The sequence below is a fragment of the Anguilla anguilla genome, chromosome 13 (genome assembly GCF_013347855.1).
Source record: "Anguilla anguilla isolate fAngAng1 chromosome 13, fAngAng1.pri, whole genome shotgun sequence".
Classification (NCBI taxonomy): Eukaryota; Metazoa; Chordata; class Actinopteri; order Anguilliformes; family Anguillidae; genus Anguilla; species Anguilla anguilla.
The window spans coordinates 7,754,882-7,767,908 of NC_049213.1; the positions used below are offsets into that span (position 1 = coordinate 7,754,882).

The window sequence follows — 13,027 nt, forward strand, 5'->3', positions numbered from 1 at the left end:
TAAGATGGTCTGCCCCATATGCTGAAATCCTTTCTTTGTGCCTAAATGAGCAAATCCAGGAGGCTGGAACAAAATACTGGGGAGGACTTCTACTTTCTGAACCTGGATTTTCTACCTCTGCTAATGTAATTACGTTTCATGAGTGCTAACTGCTGGATGGCAAGTTCAGCCAACATAAATGTGGAATAGCACTGTGGTGTGAGAGTGATCTGCACTTTGGAAATATAGCCCATAGTTATTTTCTTTTTCTTTTAACAGTTCCAGTACAGCTGGATTTACAGGATCACAAAATACCTGAGACATGCATCTCCCAGAATGCTTTGCCATCCTAGAGGAAACTGAATGATCAAAGGAACTGAACAATTTATGAGGCGCAAGTTTAAAAACATAGAAGGTGAGGTAAAGCCAGGAACCTGATGAGAACAGTTCGCACCAGGCCCAAATTTGGTGCGGACCCCCCAGATTTAAAATACCCCGAAACCATACATAGCTGAGCCGGCTAACACCAATTCCACCTTTCCCCCTTCCCCTCTGTGTACCCCTCTGGACTCCACAGGGTTCCGTGAAAGCTGATTGGCTGAATGGCTGACTATGGGCTGGCTACATTAAGCTCATTTCATACACTTAAATTTACATCACGGGGCAGATTGCTCTTATCCAGAGCGCCTTACAAAATGCTCTGAAATTCAGAATAACAACATCGGCTTGCATCAACATTTTCCGCAAAAAACTAACCAAAAAAAAAATAAAAAGAACTTGTGGCTAATAACTACCACCTGCCAATTAGTGCTCAGGCTTTATTTTGTTTTTTTTTATTTTTTAAGGGTAAGTGCACTCAGGGTAGGGTAAGTAAAGGTATGGGTAGGTGTGATTTTGAAGGTAAGTGAAGGGTATGTAGGTGCTTACTCCAGGTGTTCTCTTAAGAGATGAGTCTTTAGTCTGCAGTGGAAGATTCTAGCAACATTTATCCGAACCTTCCTAACATCCTAGAAACATTTATCCAAACCTACCTAACATTCTAGAAACATTTATTCAAACCTTCCTAACATTCTAGAAACATTTATCCTAACCTACCTAACATTCTAGAAACATTTATTCAAACCTTCCTAACATTCTAGAAACATTTATTCAAACCTTCCTAACATTCTAGAAACATTTATCCAAACCTACCTAACATTCTAGAAACATTTATTCAAACCTTCCTAACATTCTAGAAACATTTATCCAAACCTACCTAACATTCTAGAAACATTTATCCAAACCTTCCTAACATTCTAGAAACATTTATCCAAACCTACCTAACATTCTAGAAACATTTATTCAAACCTTCCTAATATTCTAGAAACATGTATCCAAACTTTCCTAATATTCTGGAAACATTTATCCAAACTTTCCTAACATTCTGGCAACATTTATAACAAACTTCCAGCAATGTTAATCCTTGCCTTCCTAACACTCTGGTAATATGTATCCTAACCTTCCTAATGTTCTGAGATTGTCATGAGAACCAAATCGTGTATGCTGAGCACCTGTTAAATGTACCTGCAGATATTCTTTCAGACCTATATATTCAGAACATATATTTAAAGACTTTTTGAATATTTTTATGAGTAAATAGTTTTAAAATATTGCATATTCTAATATAGATCATTTGCATTCAGCAATGGGTTTGTGAAGGTATTGCCGTTTATTTGATTTGAGGAATTCATGGGGAAAATATTTTTAAAAATGGGAAAATATTGTTTTGATGTTTAAATTCTCACATCTTTAAAATGTAATTCATATTCATTTGAAATGAATGAATGAATGAATGAATGAATTTGATTAAGAGTATTTAATATTTGTTTGATTTTTTTTTTTTTAATGCAGACCAAACTTGTTTGTAATTTATTTGCAAAATATTACTTTTTTTTTTTGTTGTTGCTATTTCTACATTTTAACAAAATATAAATACCAAACCCGAGAGGAATACGTATTTTCTAGAAAGTATTTAAACACAGTTCATCCAGAAATATGACATATATTTAGGACACTAAATTATCAGTTCTAAAATGAGGAATAAATGTAAAGGGGGTCAGCTGGACACCTTAAAGTTTGCAGTAACATTTACTTTCTCATTAAGTTCCACACAATTCCATTCCAACAATGACCTGTCAAAGTACAATCAAAGAAAGAATGCTGTGTTGTCTTTGGCCAAATCACAGGATATACAGTTATTGTCAAGATTCAATTTACATATTCATCAAGGGCATTCAGCATGATATAATTTATTTACCATATTTTGGGCTGGTTTGACAGACACAGATTAAGCTTATTCCTGGACTAAAGTGAGCTTTGTATGGAGATTTTAATTTAGAATAAGGACTAGGATTAATCTGTGTCTGTGAAACTATTCCACTATTCACATCTCTTACTAATTTATTAACAAATCTATTGTTTAGTATGTCCGTGCCATTAAGAAATGATAATAAATAAGTAATACAATTCTGCATAATCAGTGTTACTTTCAACCTTATAGTTAAAAAACTTTTAATATGGCACCAGTAACAGGATCACATTATTTTAATGAAACTACAGTATAGTATTTTAAATATAAGACTAATGTCATCGTATGATAATAATTGTCAACATTTTTCCTCTTGCTGATCCATCAGCACTATATCTTTCCTGTATCTTTGTGGACGGAAGAAATGTTTCTGTGTCATATTTATTGTTTCATGTAAAACTCTATTTTATGGAGAGTTTCCAAAACATGCCCCAAGCCAAAAATATCTGTTTATGGACATTTTCATGCTTAAAATTGTTTTTCAAAATATCAATATTACATATATTATATACATTATATACAAAATAAATTATATGCCACCTAACTTGTCAAAGATATAATTTGGTGAAAAACATTTTATTTTTCCAAATAATAAGCGTTTTCCTCGAAGAAATGTTATGTAACATCTTACCAAGTTCTTTACAGGAGTAGGAAATGCTAGTTTCTTTTCTCATCTCACACGCAATACGAACATGATTACCATTGGTTACAAACAATATAGCGGACAGATTTGGCCAATTAAAGAAAAGCATGTAGAGTCTAAGGCCACGAATAAAAACATTGGTTTAGTTGAGGTTCTTGCATCATTTTGTGACAGACCTATAGTAATCCATTGCTGTGGCTAGAGTCAGAGATTATTGGACAGAGACGAAAAGGCATGGTCCTCATTATAATAGCCTACTCCATCCCAGACACGCAGGTCCGGCGATTATAACAGTGAGGTTCTCGGCGTGTAACATATAGAAAAGGCACTTGTCTTTGGAATAAGAACATAGACGGCAAGGCTATCTGCATTTGAAAAGTATTTAATCGTACAATCACAACTGAAATCGGAAGGGAAGCACTCGGATATAGGAGGAGACAACAGTTATCGCGCTGTTTAGCTGACCGGCTAGCGATTTTACTGGAAAACGCAATACAGCGGTAAGTAGCAGTTAGCTTGCTAAGGCTAGCCTTTATTTCCTTGGTCTGTCGTCCACTGTAATGATGCACGGATGCTAGTTTGCTAATTTAGCTAAATGTATTCTGTGGAGGAGTTGGAAAATTTGACTGTTGTGCTGGCGCTTCAGAATATAAATAATCGTTATGAAATAGCACCGGTTAGCTTAGCTTAACCTATTTCGACTGTGATTGAGGTTATCGTTCGCCGTTTTGCTTATGTAGCCTATGCGGACGACTAAGTCTTAGACTAAAGCTGTTTGCAAATTACAATCCAGTTAACGCAACGCTCGACCTGCAGCAGGCGGTGGATCTAGTCCAATTGAATTAGATAACCCGGCAGGAGCATGGTCTTGCTGTGGGTATTGGCAGGGGTAGTGTAGACCGGTCCTAATGGCTATACAGTATAATGCTGCAACAGCGGCAAGGACATCAGATGGCTGCAATATTCCGTATATTGCAAGCTTTGAATTTAGGAGATCATGGGTTTGCGCTTCGATGCGATTTTCCCTAGCCTATGTAACGGGATGTGCAGCTTGCTAGCATACTGTAATCGCATAGTTTTGGGAAGAAGTGAATAAAGTTTTGCTTTTGAGCCAAATATGCAGGATAACGTTTGGCAACGCATTTGATGTTACGATATGTTTCATGACTGTAGATATTCAGTTGTCGCAGCTTTGAATTGTGTTACCTGTCAGCCATAACTAAAGTAACGATAACGCATGTGTGCAGAACTAGCTAGTCAGCAGGGTATATAGCCTACGTAACGAAATGGCTCCTCCCCATAAATTTCAGCTTTCAGTTTTTTGAACCATAGAATATATGAAAATGTTTTATATAGCTTTAGCTGAATGTCCTTTTAAAATATGCGATGTCAGTTGATTTTTAAAGTGAAAGTGGTTGTGTGATCGCTTACTGGGTACTGCTTGGAGATGTGGAGCAACATTAGCGTGAAAGCCATCTGTCATTTAGTCCTGGAACGCCCACTCCAGACAGTTCACTACGGTTTGGATCGGGCAGGCCATATGTCACAGTAGCTCTGTTAATCTTAATATCATTTGAACGCAACACGCTGTCAGTGAGTCCTGTTGGCAGATATGCTTCCCTTGAACAGGGTAGTTTGTGCGTATATCAGTGTGTGGTGTCGACTAAACCAGCGTTTCCCAACCTTTTTCCTTCCGCGGCACACTTTCCAAATTTACAGAATCTCATGGCACGCCACTCTCAAAAGCATCAAGGCATTATAAAAAATAAACACCCTGCAAGCGACGTACTGACGTTGATGTGACGTGCCAACAGTAGCCCGAAATGTTCTTTTGGGGCTTTAATTAAGCGATATGCATTTTAATGACATTTATTTTGGGTTTTGTGAATGGGATTTGTTCATTTAAGTTTTCTTAATTCAGTTGAACATTAAAAAAATTTTTTAAAGAATTTTTCACACGGCAGACCTGAGTGCCGCGGCGCACCGGTTGGGACTAAACGACTACGCTTTGGGTGTATCAGCAAAGCGTCGCCGTGGGCTATACGAACCCAAACACATGAAAAATAAAACCTGTTTTGAAGTGAAACTTTAATGAGACCCGACTGCGAGATGTGCGAATTTTTCTGCAAAAAGACTCAAAGATGTAGCCGATCAGGTTGCAGTGCACTGTGGAGACTTTCTCAAGTGGAATGTTACGGTAAACCGCATGCTACTGTTTTCAGCCGAATAGTTTTATGGGGTTAATGACAGAGAACCCCTTGTATTCACTGGTATCTGTATTGCACAGTGGGTACCAAGTACTTTTAAAGCTCATCGCGTATTTGCAACCAGTTGGCTGGTGCTATCACTGAATTTTTCACAGGTAGTAACAAATTGGGTTTCTTATAGATTTATCTGCAAACACTTATTTAAATCAGCAGAAATGCACACCCATATACACGGTTAAAATACTGTATGACAACGGACATGTTATTATTTATTATAATTTTTGACCTTATATTTATTTATATTAATTGTTTATTATAGGTTACTTTATTTATGAGCACAGCCACGGACAATTTTGTAATGTAGACCTACCTTACAACATTTACTGCAGGTCTGAGGACATCATGGTTACGTTTTGTGAATGCGATACGTGGTTACATTATGCAATTGCTTGCAGTTTCTCTAGTTCAGTTTCCAATTTCGAACTCACTTGGCTACTTTTCCCAGGTGTGCAATTTTGTGCACCGCACACAATGATATGGAAACCTAAATAGACTTTTAGCAATTTGACAAGTCCACGTAATTTACTCCAGTGCATCACTGCCATTTGCTTATTCCTAGAAGTTTGTCCGGCCAGTGTCAGATTGTTGATGACATGGGAAACGCCCGCAAAATATTCTACAGATATGGACACTTCACAAACAGCGCCGTTTATTTGAATTTTTTAACGTTACCATAATTAGTTTAGAATGCAGTTTGCTTTAGTAAAATATAATCAGGCTCCTAGACAGGCTACTGTATGTCCAATTTAATCCATAGACGGCTGCGGTGTTTCAATTTAATGTCAGTTCGTATTATTTTTAAGCAAAGGAATTCCTCAAAGATGAAATATGTTATATAAAATGTTTTTTTTTAAAGGTATGCGTGCCTTGTTCTTTTTTCAAAGCGAAGTATTTCAACAATTCATTTGCATGCTGCGCAGTCACCTTTAGTCCTGGATTGGGTAAAGTACTCTCATTTTAGCGATGTCACTATGGCGAGTCGGGTGTCGGGGACCGCTCGCGCACCGCGGTACATTGTCGCTTTAAACTTTCTGCAGCGTCACGATGATTCTGATCTTATGTAAGCGTTAGTGAGCCGCAGTCTACTGCGCAGACGGCGGGCTAGACGGCTGCCGCTTTCTCTCTCTCCCCGACTGAGCGCGGCATGTATCGCGCCCGTTGAACACTTGCCAGGCTCCAGAGTTCTCTGGAAATGTGTCGGCTCGCATTTCCTTCTTCCCGTAAGGAAGTCTGTATCCGTTTTCATCGTGCGACCTGACTGATGTAATTTTAATCTTTCGGGCTTTTTTTATTTGTGGAAAAAAAGCGAGGAAAAACCCCGACTCTGAACGCACAGGTATAGCTCCAGTTTTTGTGTTCAGTGAAGAATATTCTAGATATTTACTGACGTTTTTTACATTGGCTCGTGGGGCATTTGCGGGTTTGTGATTTAAGTCCAAAGCAGCTCGTACACAGCGACGTCATGTTAACAGAGGCTGTAGGCTATAGGAACATATTAATCGAATAATATTTATTTCCACTATAGCTGCAAAGCAGCGCGGGCTCCAAGCAGCTAGTGCAACATGCTGCAATCAGCCGTGTCCACGCTCTTTAAGCAATGAGTTTATGTTCCAAATGTCATGCGATAAGATTTATGATTCATGAAAGAAAGATTTTTAAGTTTTATTTTTCAAATGGAACAATGGCTATATATGCTGAATATTAAGTTTTTTTATAGCGGCCATTTTTGTAAAGCATTCGGCATCTGAACAAGTTTTGCCGTATTGCAAGTCAAGCAAATCTGTCTAACAACACCATTAATTGTCATGGATTTACACTTTAAAGTCCAGGAAGCCACAACACTGAACGCCCCACAACACCAATGAATGTCGAATATTAAACTGCTACTGGTAGCCGTGCTGTTCATGCTTTTGTCACCATTCAATTTTTCCTTGTGCATAACAATGTCGAAGACGAAACACAGAAGGAAACCGAACAAGAATGAACGCTGTGACTTATCATAGTATTTTCATGTGCTGTGAAATATGACCGGTTGTCATTTTGCCATTTTTAAACACACAAGTGTTGTTTTGTTCAGAATGACGTGCCCTTATGACGTGCACGATTCAGAACATGTTTCAAGGCCAAATACCATGTGTGGAATACATTGCTGTGATTTTAATGGACATTTACCAATGGGTCAATCTTATTGGCTCGCCATTCAGCCATATTTTGACGTATGAACTATTTCTTCGCAATTCAGTTAGGATCTACTACAAGGACGCTTCACATCAAATCTGACATAAACCGGACATTCAGTTCTTGAAGATTTTTTTCATGTTTTTCAGAAAATCTAAATAAAATAAAATATAGTTGCTGGATTTCTTTTTGGCCCAACAATACTGTTTGTTCTTTGTGGGCAAGAGTATCTAGTAGTCTTGGTTGCATGTCCCTTGGTTTTTGTCTAATATTACATTTTGTCTAAAGATCTGAAACCACTCAGTGTGACAAATATGCAATGATGGAATAAATCAGGAAAGGGGAGTACTTTTTCATGGCACTAAAATATCTAAAATATCTTTCATCACCCGCAAAACTGTCTGGGCCAATCAAAGGCATGCTCTAGAACTAAAATATCAAAAACGCCAGAAAGTGAACTACTCGACAACAGTGTGTGTGAATTTTGCATGTTCTTTCACCTAATCTACAACATGAAACGCCTCTGTGTGGATTTTACATGTTCTTTCACTGTGTGGATGTGAAATACGGAGCAGGGCTTTCATAAGTAAAATGAATCTTGTGTATGAGTCTTGTTGCAAGATATTGGGAATAATGAACGATCATTTTTTTGAATGCAGATAAAGCATCTGAGAGCGATGGACTTGGAGGACGACCACCTCGTCCCCAGAGACGTCCTGCCGGTGGTGGTCATCGGTAAGTGCGTTTCACCTCCTCGCTCCGTTCTCTGCGTTCTCTCTCCTCCATACGGGGGGGGGGGGGCGAACTCCTCACCAGCCGAACGCTTCTGGGGTTTATTCCCACGCCAGGATTTATGCATAAGCTGCTTAAATAGCTGCATGAAATCTTGTGCACTTTATTATTTGTCATACGATAATGGACCGCCATTCGGTTTGCTCTGGGGTTTTTTTTAGCCCCCCCCCCCCCCCCCGTTTTTCCCGACCTTTCTCAGCCTCTCTCCTTAACCAGCGTGTGCCCGTGCAGAGGCCGAGGGGGCGTGTCCACAGACGTGCTCTCGGTGCGTGTCTTGCAGGTAACGGGCCGTCTGGGATCTGCCTGTCGTACCTGCTGTCGGGGTACGTGCCGTACCCGTCGCCCGAGGGCAGCCACCCGAACCCCATCCTCCAGCGCAAGCTGCAGCAGCAGCCTCACCTGTCTCTGCTGGAACAGGTACAGCGTCCCGTCCCCGTCCCCCCCCCCCCGCCGCGCGTCACGCTAACGAGCTTCTGCTAACGAAGCGCTCCTCGCAAACCTGAAGCAGTGCACGTACGCGGTGTTAGCCGAGGAAAGCGGTCGTCATCAAATGCAAGCATGGCGGAAACTTGAAGACAGGAGCTGCATTGCAAAACGACTGAAAGCTAAAAAAAAAATTTTAAAAAGCGACCGTGTCGGTGTTTGACCGCGTCCAGCCAACACAAGACATTTGATTTGTTCCTTAAAAGCCTTTTTTTCAAAGAGGATGTTCGTTGGTGCAAGCTGCCTTGTTTTGTACCCAAAATTGTCCTTCCATGATATTCTGTATCTAAGCGTTGCTCTCTGTTTTTCCTGTAACAGTGACTGTGTGCACAAACCAATGCAAACCAATATTCAAATGATATTTTGATGAAAATTCAAATATTCCGAGCATGTCACATGCACACCACAATCTGATAAGCTGTACTCACCCTGTCTCCTGGTCACATATCTCTCCCAAGCAAAGCAGATAGTGAGGCTGATAAGACCCCTGAGTGATATCTGCATCTACATCTTCTGGTGTCATTTTACTTTCCTGTCATCTTGATAGCTTGCTCAGCACATTAGTTCAGGAAGTATGCTTCCCTCTAGTGGCTGCTTTTATTATTACACGTTTTATATTTGGGGTCGTTGGCAGGGCGTAAGTAGGCCCCGGGCCGCGTGTAACCGGCGTGCGTCCCCCCTCGGCAGGATCTGGAGTACCTGTGCGAGGGCCTGGAGGGCCGCTCCTCGAACCCGGTGGCGGTGCTCTTCGATTCGCTCCTCCTGCCCGACAGCGACTTTGGGGCCGACTACCCCTCGCCCCTGCAGTGGCGCTACGAGCCGGAGCGGGCCGTCCCGCACGTGGTCCTGGGGAAAGGGCCGCCCGGGGGTGCCTGGCACGTGAGTACCACGTCCCCAAATAGCGCCCGGGTCCGACGCAATCCTTCAGACTAAAACTGAAGAAGCGAGCTTGCACTAAACCACAGATTCAATAGACTAACCAGATACTCCACTCTGTGTTCTTAAATTTTCCAGTATCAATGCATTTTATGAACGCCATCGTGGGTTGTGACAAGTACAATATACTTTCACTGGATCTGGGCCAATCAATGAACACTTTGCATAATTTAGAACAAAAATATGAACTGAAAGTGAACCACTGGACCACAGTGTGTGCAAATTTTGCATGTTCTTTCACATAATGGACAACATGAAACACCACAGTGTGGATTTTGCATGTCCATTCCCTGTATGGAAAACAGGGAATGAACATGCAACAAGATACTCAGAACTCAGTGCATCCAGTACCCTGGAATAAGGCTAGGACAAACAGAATGTGGGTGTGGATAATCTGGTTATTCTTTGATGTCTGTGGCCAGTATACCTGGGTCAGATATATATGTCTGGTGTATTGGAACCTATGAAATACTTTAAAAAAGTGCAAAACCCGCCTTCTGGTCCTCTTGGCAGGCTCAGCTGCACAAGATCAATAGAGCACAGAAAATAATTTGAGTCTAAAACAAATACGTATTTGACCCAGGTCTGGCGGCTAAACCCTACTTTTGCAGTTGCAGTAGGATTGTGCTGCTCATCCATCTTTAGATTTACGATTTCAGGTTTTTTATGTTTACGGCCCATTGCTACAGTATCAAACTGATAAGGGATGGGACCGGTTAGCATAGTGCTAGATCTGTGTCTGTGTACAAATTATTAAACAGCAAAAAAAAAAAAATTCATAGAATATGTTTAATGTGTTTAGCATATTGGAACGATATATATATGTAAATAATTGAAAAGAACTAGTTTTCATATATAATCATTCATAGATGTGTGTGTCTCTCACCATGTTTGTGTCACGTACCACATTTCAGACTTATGTAATGCATCATTTACAAAAATAAATAAGATATGCTTGGTTGAATGTTGGCTGAGGAGATGAGGAAACAGTAACAGGAAGAGAACTGATCTGTAGAGATATCTGACTGCGTGAGAAGTGTTGTACTGCGTGCCAAGGTGGGGGGCTGTTTGCACGCGGAGCTCTGAGCCCTGTGATTGGTCCGCAGGCCATGGAGGGCTCCATGCTCACTCTCAGCCTGGCCAATTGGATGGAGCTGCCAGGCCTGAAGCTGAAGGACTGGGTGCGAGAGAAACGCAGGTCAGTCCGCTTCCTGCACGTCGCCACCTGGTGGCTGCATAGAAGTGCACCTTTTCTGCGAGAGGAGGGTTGTATAATGTAGCATTTCTAAAAACCCATGACGTTTAGTGTCAGTTATAGTGTGCTTAGCTGGAGTTTAAACCTCACGATTAAACCCCTGGACAAGAAAACTACATTACAACCAGACCTGGGTGAAATCCGTATTTGTTTTGGATTCAAATACTTTTCTACGCTTTACTGATCTTGTCTGGTGTATTGGAACCAATGAAATACTCGCAAAAAGTGCAAACCCTGGTCCTATTGGCAGGCTCCGTTACGCCAGGCAAGATCATAAGAGCGCAGAAAAGTATTTGAATCCAAAACAAATACATATTTGACCCAGGTCTGATTACAACGGGAACAGCTTATCCTTATTTAACCGATTTGGACACAGCTGTTCCACTTCTAATGCGGTTCTGTGGTCAGCTAAACACAGTGCAGTTGAAAAGTTAGTGTCTTTTGATGTGTAATGTTGATGTGTGTGTGTGTGTGTGTGCGTGTGTGTGTGCGTGTGTGTGTGTGTGTCACAGGAGCGTGCGTAACGACCGCGCCACGCCGGCGGAGATCGCCTCGTACTACCAGCACTACGTGTCACTGATGGGTCTGCAGGACCGCTTCGCCTGCGGCACCACGGTGACATCGCTGCAGCGCGCGGGCGGGGAGGCGGGGCCCGGCGTCTGGAGGGTGCGCGGCGTGCGCAGGGAGGCGGGGCCGGGCGGCGGGGGAGGGGCGGGGCCGGAGCGGCCCTTCAGCCTGCTGGCGCGGAGCGTGGTGCTCGCCACGGGGACCCACGACGTCCCCGCCCGCCTGGGCGTGCCCGGCGAGGACCTGCCCCACGTGCGCCACGGCTTCTGGGAGCTGGAGGCCGCCATCTCGGCCGGCCGCCTGGGCCCCGCCTCCGACCCGCTGCTGGTGGTGGGGGCGGGGCTGACGGCGGCCGACGCCGTCCTGGCCGCCCGCCACCTCAACGCCCCCGTCCGCCACGCCTTCCGCCGCGCGGTGACCGACCCCGCCCTCATCTTCAACCAGCTGCCCAAGGTGCTGTACCCCGAGTACCACAAGGTGCACCAGATGATGACCCAGCAGCAGGACAGGGGGGAGGCCCCCTCCAGCTGCTACCCGGGCTACGTCAGCTATCCCCGCCACCGGGTGGTGGCCTTCCTCCCGGACAGGAAGTGCGTGCTGGAGGGCGAGGGGGGGCGGCGGACCGTGCTGCAGGTCTCCATGGTGCTGGTCCTGATCGGGTCGTACCCGAACCTGTCCTTCCTGCCGGGGGACGGGCGGCCGCTGGGCCTGGACCCGGACGAGCGCATCGGCTGCCGGCGGAACCCGCTGCAGGTGGACCCCTTCACCCACGAGTGCGTCCGCGAGCCCGGCCTGTACGCCATGGGCCCGCTGGTGGGCGAGAACTTCGTCCGCTTCCTGAAGGGCGGCGCCCTGGCCATCGCCGCGCACCTGGCCCGGAGGCGCGCGGGGGGGGAGGGGCCGGACTCGTGACGGGCGGGCGGGCGGGCGGGCCGCCCGGCCAGCCGCATCGCGCGGGGGACGGATCGGGCCAATCGGGGCCTTCCGCTGGTTCGGAGTGGGCCGGCTGGAAGAGAACGGGGAAACCGCCTTCGGGATCTGCAGGATGCCGGATCTGGGGCCAGCGATCCCATTGGACGAGAGGGGGCAGTGGGCGGGGCTCTGTCTGCGCGGTGGCTCTGATAAGTTGAGAAGCTTTGAAATCTGAACTGTGGACTTTTACAAGCAAGGATTCATCTTTATTTCACACCCTGACTGTGTCCACCAGAGGCAGAGGACTCAGTGTGTGTCAGTAACACACACACACACACACACCAAGAACTTTTATATTGTTAGGCAGCTGATCGCAGGAAAGAATGTACTACAGTGAATCTAAATTCCAGGGACTTGAATTTAGAGATGAAGGATCTGAAGATCAGGGTTTCTTAAATAACGTGTAAAAATCTCAGCCCTACTTCAAGTCTCCCCCTTGATGTGCTGTAAGGCTGTGTGGATTGGTTTTAATTGGTGCCCAAAAGGTTTATTGGTCATTTCTCTAGAAATTCCTCCTTGAAATGCGGATGAGGTTTTGCGTGTATATTTTTAAAGTGCAGTTCCTGATGTAGTCACCAGGTGGCAGCAGACGAGCAATATTTTTACTT

At 43.8% G+C, this 13,027-nt stretch overlaps 1 protein-coding gene across 7 annotated transcripts; it reads left to right on the forward strand.

The window, feature by feature from the left end:
* The first annotated feature begins 2,851 nt into the window (after positions 1–2,851).
* Positions 2,852–12,377, forward strand: osgn1 (oxidative stress induced growth inhibitor 1). Of its 7 annotated transcripts, none has more exons than XM_035388679.1 (6): positions 2,852–3,469; positions 8,074–8,149; positions 8,406–8,623; positions 9,377–9,568; positions 10,732–10,823; positions 11,393–12,377. In XM_035388679.1, exons 2-6 carry the CDS (start codon positions 8,092–8,094, stop codon positions 12,357–12,359), a joined length of 1,527 nt encoding a protein of 508 aa, XP_035244570.1. In that variant the 5' UTR covers positions 2,852–3,469; positions 8,074–8,091; the 3' UTR covers positions 12,360–12,377. The 7 variants fall into 7 exon arrangements, with proteins under 7 accessions (XP_035244570.1, XP_035244574.1, XP_035244572.1 ...); XM_035388683.1 differs by having other exon boundaries at positions 2,854–3,469; positions 8,487–8,623; XM_035388681.1 differs by lacking the exon at positions 2,852–3,469 and adding an exon at positions 3,487–5,166.
* The last annotated feature ends 650 nt before the right edge of the window (positions 12,378–13,027 follow it).

What these genes read in the sequence shown, in the direction of transcription:
- osgn1 (XM_035388679.1), top strand. Translation starts at nt 8,092, where the DNA reads ATGGACTTGGAGGACGACCACCTCGTCCCCAGAGACGTCCTGCCGGTG. An exon ending in CGCCCGGGGGTGCCTGGCAC is followed by an intron (nt 9,569 to 10,731) that starts GTGAGTACCACG and finishes ATTGGTCCGCAG; the next exon opens with GCCATGGAGGGCTCCATGCT. An exon ending in TGGGTGCGAGAGAAACGCAG is followed by an intron (nt 10,824 to 11,392) that starts GTCAGTCCGCTT and finishes TGTGTGTCACAG; the next exon opens with GAGCGTGCGTAACGACCGCG.